The sequence below is a fragment of the Hordeum vulgare genome, chromosome 5H (assembly GCF_904849725.1).
Source record: "Hordeum vulgare subsp. vulgare chromosome 5H, MorexV3_pseudomolecules_assembly, whole genome shotgun sequence".
Lineage (NCBI taxonomy): Eukaryota > Viridiplantae > Streptophyta > Magnoliopsida > Poales > Poaceae > Hordeum > Hordeum vulgare.
The window spans coordinates 402647958-402658446 of NC_058522.1; the positions used below are offsets into that span (position 1 = coordinate 402647958).

Genomic DNA, 10489 nt, shown 5'->3' on the forward strand with positions numbered 1-10489 from the left:
CCGAGGGCCGGACGTCCGACCTCCTTTGGAAATCCTGAAACTTGCACCAGAGATATTTGAGTCAAATAACACGGACTTCCGGCCTCCTCCGGTCGTCCGAGGGTTGGACGTCCGACCTCCTTCGGAAATCCGGTGCCCTTGAATAGAGCCAAAGTCTCGGACATCCGGCTTCCTCCGGACGTCCGGTGCCTGTTCGAATTCACAGTGGTTCCTGATATATGTACATCCCTCGGACGACCGACCCCTGTCGGACGTCCGACCCCTTGTGGGCGTCCGGACATCCGAGAACTGCCGGACGTCCGACCACTGTCAGACTTAAGTGACCCCAACGGTCACTTTCCCTTCTCCACTATAAATACCCCCCTCCCACTTCGTGAGAGGGTGCCCAACACAGCCATATCCTCATAAGAACACATTTCTACCCCACACACATTTTCTCACACCAAATCTTAGATCCCAAGAGCATTTTTGAGCCCCTTTGAGAGTTGTTCCAATCAAAAGATAGATCGTCCCCCTCTCCTTCTCTCAACCCAAGCTATTTGAGATTTGAGCAAGTTTTGAGCATTCCCCGTGATCTTATTACTCTTGGAGGTTGGAGACTCCTAGGCGGTAGGAGTTCTTCGGAGAGGAATCAATCCGTGTGATTACCCCCGGAAAAGTTTGTGAGGGTTTGGAAGCCACCTCAAAGGCTTACCACTAGTGGTTGAGAAACGCCTTCGTGGTGTTATCTCAAAGGGAGAATAGGGTGAGCCTTCGTGGCGTTGGTGTGCTTTCGTGGTAACATCCACCTCTCTAACGGTGACTAGCTTCCCTCCAAGGAAGTGAACATCGGGATACATCTTCGTCTCAGTGACCTTGGTTATCCTTAACCCTAACTCCTTACTTGTGGTTTACTTGTGTTACTTGAGCATACATACATTGCATATTGTTTGTGCTCATTATATTGTGTTGGCTATTTCTTCGTACAAGATTAATCGTTCAAGCATACCCTCTATATCCACACGTTCACACTTGCAGCTTCTGATATATCGTGTGTTATAGTGTGATCTAGTATTTTGTGTCGTTCACCTACCTCTCGTGTGATATAGCTCAAGTAAGTTTGTGTAACTTGCTTGTGCTTGTTAGTAATTGTATTGTGTCCATCTTGGTAGATAGTGTTGTTGATACACGTTGCGGTGCCTATTGCATTTAGGATTTGTACTTGAAAAGTATCCTCTTAGTTTATTTCCGCATTAGGTTTAAGCCAAAGCCGAAGAAGTTTTTAAATAGCCTATTCACCCCCCCCCCCCCCTCTAGGCGACATCGTGGTCTTTTCAGCGGTGTTGTACAAGGGGAAGTGTTAGAAATTAATTAGTAGATTAATTAGCCAAGGGATGTGTCCAAACCCGAGCAGTCGTGTCTCCTCTCTCTCTCCCTCTATTGCCAACATGCACCTGTTCTTGAGGGTTGCCTCCGAACAGACACCTCTTCTTCGCACCTCCTCCAGATGTATATATACTTGAGAATCAATAGAAATCAGGACTGATCGTCTATTACTTTCATTCAATCTCGTTTTACTCTAACGTAAATGTTTGCTACAATCGATCATACAAGAGTTCTGAAACATGTAAATTTTTGCTTCATTAGGTCGACAACTGCGATGACGCCGGTGGTGCTCCAACCATGGTTAACGCGTGTTGGGACAGGCCACGCCAAAGCTGCAATGGCCTTGGTTCCCGAGTTGCGACGACTGCAAGCTTCAGCAGATGGGTGGCTACGATGGTGGTGCCCCTGGAAGAAGGGGATTTTCTATTCACGTTGACCAAAGCGAGAGGAATTATCGACCAGCTACGAATCACAGATCAAACAACTGGAGCCCAATCGGCCAAAACTTTGGACCGGCGAACCGACGCCTTGTGTTGCCCTTGTCACAAACGCAACAAATGAAACAATGGCCAACGGCCTTTCTAAAACACGCACAGTGAGAATACCAGATACTCCCTTCATTTCTAAATATAAGATCTTTTAAAAATTTCACTATAGACAACAACATACAAAGCAAAATGAACAAATCTACGCTTTAAAATAAGTCCATAGTACAATCTTTAAAAAGTCTTATTTAGGAACGGAGAGAGTAGAATACAACCTACTACACAAATCCACATGTGAATGAAGGGCTAAGATATCAGGTGCATCTGAGCACGGCTCAGAAACGAATTTCGAGGATTCACAAGGAAATGAACCTTGACGTTAGTGCTTACTGAAGTATCAACTTATTCACTTCTTTTCATGAAGTTTCACCTAAACATCACCATTTTTCGCCTAGGCTGCAAGTCCTTTGGAGCAAATAACACCCTCACAACAAACTGGCCATACTCTAAGAGCGAGTCGTCCGGCGAACTAACAGTTCCAGCCAACCCATCTTGGAAAGTCCACTGAAACACCATTCTCTCCACTTGTAAGCGAACATCCAATTTTCCCTTCGCCTTCACAGCGACAACATGCTGGTTTACGTCCCCACTCCCAACGAATTTGTCATCAAACAGCACAATCTCATGATCAAAGCCACTGCTGAAAGCAGTAAATCTCAAATGACGAGGATGGTCAACCTTTGCAAAGATTTGTATCACAGCCTCAACACTCAGTGAAAGGAACATGAAGTCTATCTCCAAGCTGCAACTGTCACCAGGAATCCGTCCTGTTCGCATCTCATTAAAACGTGACTGGAAATAAAGCTCAACATATGCAAAGAGCAACTGTTCGTCACGCAATCCATCTCCCTCCTTCACCCAAAGATCAACTTCCAGTAATGCCTGATCCGGTGCATACATCCCTCGACTAGGGCTACAAAGAGGTAAGGTGAAAAAATCCTGCAATTTGACAACTCGTCAGATCTAACCAAAGTAATCCACTCGCAAGTAAATTAGTACTACCTCTGTCTCAAAATGTAAAACGTTTTGTCCTACAAAGACGTCTTACATTTTGAGACGGAGGAAGTATTTATTAACAGAATAAACTCTTAAGATATGCAGCCTCATTATCAAATCAAGTAGAGTGACACTCCTTCAGTCACTGTCTCAGAATACAAACATATATTTTGAACATTTATTCAAAAATTTAAGCATCTGCACGAGACATTGAAGACATTTTCCCATTTTTACCCTCATCTATCTTGCCAACCGCTTCAAGATTTATAAGTAAATATTCACATGCAAGTAAATTACACTATCAGTTACTGAACACTGTTCAAGTGTGTCAAATAGGTCACAGATATATCCTAGTTTGTACATTCAGATCACTATTATCCTAATTTGCAAATTTAGATCACTAAAGTAAATTAAGCAGGTTAACTGTTTGCACGTCATAAGCACCATACCAAATCATCTGAGTCAGCATAATACTTGTACATGGTATATGTACTCATCTTAGTTCTTATGTATATCGAAATCCACCAGTAGAAACCAACAGCTAACCACGATACCACACATAAAAACAACGGGCTACTAAATTCCATCCACTGCAATCCCACTCCCAACCAAGAGTGTTTGTTTACAGTGAGTGTGTGTAATGCGGCCTGTGGTTTGTTTGGCATATGCAAACAAGAAACCAAATGTGTCATGGATACTGCATGATTGCAGGAACGAGTGTAGATGCAGTAGTTCATCTTGATTGCCTTCTCAAACATTTTTATTTAAAGCAATTCACACAAGCCCAAAAATGGATCTAATTGACCATGTCTATGCTAGACTTATTTTTAGGAGCATCTAATTAAGCACAACTGCAGTATCCCTCATTTGTACAAAGAAACTGCAGCATGCAGATATGTGTATCTGCTTCTAATAAGCGTCTTAGAGAGTTCTAAGGCTGGTCACAATGGGAGTATCATAGGTAGTACTCCCTCTGTAAAGAAATATTAAGAGCGTTTAAATCACTATTTTCATGATCTAAACGCTCTTATATATTTTTATAGAGGGAGTATCATGCATGGCAACTATGCATTTTTGCTGAGGTGGCATACAATTAAATGAGGAAATAGAGGATTGAGTATCATGATATGAAAGTATATCATATTAAATGATGTACTAGTATGTGTCATGCATGGTAATATATATTGTCACTATGACACTATGCATTGTGGAGACAGTATCATACACTAGTATCATATGCATGATTCTAGTATATGATACTTCCCATTGTGACCAGCCTAATGAGTGGTTTCAAGTGGTGTGTTGGAGAACCTCACTGCAAGAAGACATAAAATAAAGCCAAGTGTAGCGAGAGAAATCATTTGTAAAAATAATATAGCCTCGATGGCCCCCTTTCTAAGCAAAAGGAGCCCGGCCCCACACATCGAAATGAATTAAATCAAAAAGGCGCTAAGACATTGACTCACTAGTATGATAAGGTAACTGAATCTGTTTGCCAAGCCTACAACCCTAACACTCTAATGAGACATCTCCAGAGACAGACCCAGAAGACCTCGACGAACTAAAGACGACAGACGAGAACCACAAAGATGACCCGGTCGACGATGCCACTACTAGAAGGAAACAGCGGCAGAGCGACGGAAGCAAAGGGACTGACAATTGTGGTGGCAGCAGAAGGAACACGAAGCCAATCTAACTCCCAAAGACCCTGAAAGTCACGGCAGCGAGGGCCAATTCCAACCAGGGCACATGTGAAAGGATCCTAAACAGAACAAGAATCAACATCAAGAATGACACGAAAGCTCACCAGCAGAGCACATGGTAAGTTGAGGAACATGAGCAACATAAAAAGTAATAAGAGTGCCTCGACTAGCAACAGTCAGCAAGGGTGAGAATATGAACAGTAAAATCAAGAGATCTAAGACAGGGCAGGGTGGAAGAATCAGAAGACATATGAAAAGAAGCTCCGGAATCCAGAACCCATGGTGTACCTGACTCTGTAGGTGGTGGTTTCATGGTTCCAGATGCAGCAGTAACAGATCCTGCAACCGCCGTCGAAGGAGAACCTAAAGTTGCAAGCAGAAGTTTAACTCCCAGAATATCCAACTAAGTCAAGGTGATGGCGGAGGGCGCCGGAGAAGAAGCATGGGTCCCTGAAGAAGTGTGTGCCTTGTTGCTCATGTGCCGCTTCTTCGAGAGCAATCAGACTCGGCGTGTCCATCCTTGTTGCACTAGCCACAATGAATACGAAAAAGACCCTCACCACCACCAGGAGTAGGCAGGAGCAGCGACGCGCTAGAGAGGGAAAGAGCCAATGCAGCAGACGACATAACAAGAACTCAAGCAATGAGCATGCACAGAGGGAGTCAAGCTGGCACCAGATAGCAGAACTATAAACTCTATGCGTAGAACTCATCAACAGCAAAGACATCCTGCTGAAGAGCATGCTCCTGACGGACCACAAACAGGTTAAGGCATCACCATAGGGCTGACGAAGACGGGTCCACATCTCTAAGACAGTAGCAAGGGCCATAAACTCAGAGGCAAATATAGGTAGAACACTGGAGGTGAGGAAAGCCGCAGCACAAGCATCCTCATCAAACCACGTGTGTACGCAGAAAGGGCAGCATGGTAACTGAGAATATCATAAGCATTAACCACAGCATCATCAGCAACTGCACCCTTAGGAGCCTGTGAAGCATACACGACCGGTGACGTCAGCAGGTAGGAGCCACAAGAGAGGAACCAGATGCGGTGAACAGGGGACCTCGCCGAAAAGAACGCCCCAGAGACGAATGTCACGCATATGAATGCACATAAAGGCAACAAACTCAATCAACGAGGAATTGCGACAAAGCCCGATGATAAAGACACTGTACCTGTTTTTTCACATATTTTTACAGCCTAGCAGTCAACCGAGAATACAAAACGCCCTAGACTAAAGAAGTGGCAGCAGTGTCGAGTTCTGCAGGAGGCGTCAGGGGCAGACCAGATTGGAGGGCGATCTAGCGTGGTGCGCGGCGCAGGGCACGGTAACGGATGGCGGGCCGGGCACGACCGACCTAGACCAGTGACGGGGCAGATCGACCAGATCAGACAGGCAGCGGGGCAGATCGGGTAGAGCCGGCGTTGACCAGGCCCTGCAGGATAGGGAACAGAGCACAATGACAAAGAAACGACAAAGAGGAGGAGAGCAGCGACCTGGTGCGCACATGTGAACAGGAGAAGGAAAGCAGTAGCGACAAGCCGACCGAGAAGATTGCGGCGGAACAAGCGCAAGACTGGATCAGAACACGAGTTGTGCGTGCGGTTTTTTTTACCTAGGCTCCAATACCATGCTAGGAAATATGCAACTCATATTTCCTAGGGGGCAAGGGCCAGTATATATATAAATGTATATGTATATGTAATGTGGCAAATATGCACGAAACCTTCATACAATAGGTAAAATACACAATAGGTAAAACACAGACTTTACATGGAACATAATATAACTCTAACAATTATAATCCTGTAGCATCCCCTGTAGTCTACCACAACTGACATCCACCCATCTCTTCCTTTGTTAACAACAGCCAGACAAACTCTACTGGTCACGTCACGTAGCTCTAAGTGGGGTGTCCCCGCCTCAAGCTGTTACATGTATTGTGTAAACACCTGCTGCTGACCAGCGCGGAATCGTTATGTGGAAGATAGAGAAGGATAGGATAAATCTTACGAGAAGAACATGCATTGTTTGCTTGCTTGTTTGTGACTTGTGTGCAGCGAGAAGTAAAACGGGCATGGCATGTACCCGTGGATGTGTGGAGCTCCTGGCAGATATGCAGCTATTGCAAGGAGCAGATGGGAGATACTCCCTCCGTCTCAAAATAAGTGTCTTAAGCTTAGTATAACTTTGTACTAGAGCCAGTACAAAGTTGAGACAGTTATTTTGGGACGGAGGGAGTAGAATACAATGGGCGTGAGAGGAAGACAGTGGTGTCGTGCACGTGCATCCGTACTTGTCGAGAAGATGTGCACATCTCAGTGTGTGGTTGCTGCAATGTTGTTCGAGGTGTGTAGATGGAAAGAAACAGGGGAGAGCTGAGAGAAGCAAGAAGGAATTACTGCAGCAGCGAATGATAGGGGATCAAGAAGAGAAGTGCAGCAGAGAAGAAAAGGTGTGGCTTGCGGTGTTGTGCTACTGTTGCACTGCAGAAGAGGAGATGAGTTGACTGGATGTTTGTCTGTTCTACTGAAGCATAGGAGAAGAGAGAGTAAGCCTGCTGTTGGGACTTGGCTTTAGGAAGAGACAACTGAGAAATGCAGAGTAGGTCACGCTAGTGGCGGTGGAGAAAAGACATGAGCCTAGCTGATGAGGTGGAGGTGAAATCATGGTAGATGCTGAGGAGAGTGTTTCAGGACAAGGTGAGCCCTGAAACAGGGGAAGAATGGTGGTCTGTATGCAATGGTGGATTGGTGGTGAAGATGGTAGAACCCAAAGGCTGTGTTTGAGGCAGAGCTGGAGGAGCATGGTGGAGCAGTGGAGTGCCAATGGTGAGTGGGCAAGGCGAGCAAGGTGCTTGATGGTGATGGCAAAGGTGGTCTTGCAACAGATGTTTGGCCGGCTGAAGACAAAGACAGTTCAAGTCGTAGACTGGTCCTTGCCCTATGAGAAAAAGAGCTAACCAGTGTTGAGGAATGCCCGAATTGTTAGCGTAAGGCATGTCTAGTGCTTCGGCTGTACCTGCAAAAGTGAGGAGGTACATGGTTGGAGTGGTAGTAGTGACCCTTCACATGGGAGGTCAGAGATGGCTACCTCGACGCAGAGGAGTAGGCATGCCATGCAAGTGGTGGTGGTGGAGCCCCACCTCTTAGATGGTCGGATTTGATTGTGTCCTCAACGATCGATGGAGAGACTGGTAGCAAGAGATGGGGGGGGGGGGGGGGGGGGGGGGGAAGAACCATGAAACTGTAACAAGATAGCCATGGTTTTAAACACGTACCAGTCTCGGGGAGGGTGTTGATACTTACGGCATGTTCGGTTCCTCTCCGCTCCTCAACTGTGCTCCCAGAGCGGACCAGGCTGCAGCTCATTTTTCGGAGCGGCTAAAAGTGAGCTCCACAACTCCACGGAGTGGAGAGATTCCAAACAGGGTCTTAGTATCAGTGTTTAACAATGGCAGTTGATGAGTCCTAATGGAGTAGTTTGTGGGGGGTTTTGTTTTAACAAAAAGAGTAGCCTGTTCGATGCCAATCTATGACTCCAGTTATAAGCCATCCCAGTTTAAGTGTTATGCATAGGGGTGTCGGGTTTCGAGGGGATCAATGCACCCGGAAATTTCCCCCAAATTATACAAAAAGACCATAAGCTGAAAAGAATAAAATGCTACTTCCTCCGTCCCAAAATAAGTGTCTCAACTTTGTACTAGGTCCAATACAAAGTTGTACTAAGCTTCAGACACTTATTTTGGGACGGAGGGAGTACAATCTAACAGGTGTGGTTATGGTGCACGTTGATGCCCAATGACCATTTAACTAAGCCCAGATGTGTAAATGTACAGCACGGTTGCCTCTTTGAAAAGGTCCAGTGATGCAAGGTTATTTACTCTCCGCATACAATATCTCTTATCCCCAAAAGATTAAAACCAGGTAGGAACCCCATGATCATCTCCCCCTACATCCAGTTGTATTTTCTTAATGCCTATGTATATATAATCAAAATACGCCTTCCGAAAAGAAAGCGGAAGAATATAATGTGCTGATCAGGTTTGTATGTTTTTTGCGTATAATTAGTTAATATTTCAGGAATCTGATGGCATGTTGTTGTATAGAATGTTTAACAGCATGTATCATATAATGTGTTGACCCTTGGAAATGAAAGACTACATGCATCTACTCAGAGATAACTTTAAAACACAGACAAAGAGCTAACTGACATAAACCTGTTATGGCTGTACATCACTGTTTAGGAAAAAACTATTCTGTAAACGAAACAGGCCTTAATTACCTGCTCAACTGTGACAGCATTCTCTCTGTGACGGTTAAAGACAAGATTCCGCCGTGGTTCCAGAACATCTCTAACAGCGAAAATTCCATGAACACTAATGGGATAGGATTCAGAGTTTGTCAAGCGCAAAGAGAAGACCTGTAGCATGGTTCTTGGATTGCGATACCCAAGAACTGATGCAGCTGCAAATATAGAGAACAAAAAGGTAAACAGCAAAGTACAAACATAAATAGCGCAACTGCAGACCACTAAGAATAAAAGGCCCTTACTCGTGGAAATATCATGGGTAAAGTATTCACGGTGGTAGCACATGTTGCTTTCAATGCATAGACTTGTTACCACAGGGAGTACTTTCAAGGGAAAAGAAGGAAGACAAGCATTCTTATCACCCCGGGCTAGAATCTCCTCACGCAGGTTCAAGCAGTCATGACACGCCTTGGTGAAACTGCGAAACGATGTGGCCTCTATTTCATCTGCTTCTTCCTTGGAGTAGATTTTTCCTAAAGAATCAATGCAGCATCGAATCGTCAGTTAATTATTTTCAACTATTTTGGTAGTAGAAAATTAAAAAAAAAATCATGGAGGACAAATTAGCAACCTGGGCAATTTGTCTTGTTGTCCTTGTCAATAACTTGGGCATAGTATTCAACCCTAGCCTCATCCTCCTCCACCTCCTCCTCCTCGCTGTTCTCGTCTACCGTCTGGCCATCATATTCATTGGTATCCTCCTCCTCATCACTACCCTCCCTGTCATCGCTGTCCTCCTCCATTACTTGGGCATCGCGCTGGTCGTCGCTGTCCACCTGTGTGTTCACGAGCTCAGGAGCGCGCAAGGAAATCTGATCTGATTCTGCGCAATCGAAAACAAATAATTGATCACTAACGTCTTGTTGGGTTGGCGCAAAGCATGTGCGAAGATCAATGGAACATACAGTAGGGATGCACAAATAGACGCACCTGTGGAGACGAGCGCCTGGTCATCACGGGGTTCCGTATTCTGGGTCGCGGGGGCGCCTAGGGCTGACGGTTGATCCGTGCAAACGCCCGCGTGGCTGCCGCCGTGAACAGAAAGGATGAGGGCCTCGGTTTCCTCTGATCCACGCCGGAGCTGCTCTTCCGTTGGAGGAGGGGCCATCGCCACGCGAGGGTTTCCTTGAAGACGGCGGCCCTTTGTGGACTGTGGTTCTTTGTGGTTAAGTCAGAGCCTGGCTCGGCTCATGGGACAGGTTTAGAGCGTCTCCAGTAGAACCCTCAAACTGTAAAACCAGTTTTAAGGGTTGAGAATTGCTTATTTTTGACATTTTTAAGGGTTAAAAAACAGTGGCAAAGACTAGAACCCTCAAACCCAACCCCTATAACGGAATATTCTGTTTTCGTTATAAGGGTTGGGTTTGAGGGTTCTAGTCTTTGCCCCAACCCCAAACCTTAAAACTGTCATTTTATATATCACACATTTCATCACATTTCATCATATGACATATCACAAATTCAATCACATTTGACATAAAACAATAATCATTCTAGTTATTATTACAACACCGAATAAAACAATAATCATTCAAATCATTACAACAATGTTTGAGCAAATTACAAC

General features: G+C 45.1%; 1 protein-coding gene across 1 annotated transcript; it reads right to left on the minus strand.

The window, feature by feature from the left end:
* Nucleotides 1-2043: 2043 nt before the first annotated feature.
* On the minus strand, nt 2044-10106 carry LOC123398286. Its single transcript, XM_045092767.1, has 5 exons — nt 9853-10106; nt 9494-9745; nt 9165-9395; nt 8896-9077; nt 2044-2849 (listed from the first exon to the last, which is right to left on the minus strand). Exons 1-5 carry the CDS (start codon nt 10028-10030, stop codon nt 2277-2279), a joined length of 1416 nt encoding a protein of 471 aa, XP_044948702.1. The 5' UTR covers nt 10031-10106; the 3' UTR covers nt 2044-2276.
* Between the last annotated feature and the right edge of the window lie 383 nt (nt 10107-10489).

Excerpts from the sequence above, each read along its gene's own strand:
- LOC123398286 (XM_045092767.1), bottom strand. The coding sequence starts at position 10,030 with ATGGCCCCTCCTCCAACGGAAGAGCAGCTCCGGCGTGGATCAGAGGAA. Across the intron at positions 9,396-9,493 it reads CAACAAGACAAATTGCCCAG|GAAAAATCTACTCCAAGGAA; the intron begins GTTGCTAATTTG and ends TTGATTCTTTAG. Across the intron at positions 2,850-8,895 it reads ATGCTGTCACAGTTGAGCAG|GATTTTTTCACCTTACCTCT; the intron begins GTAATTAAGGCC and ends GTCAAATTGCAG.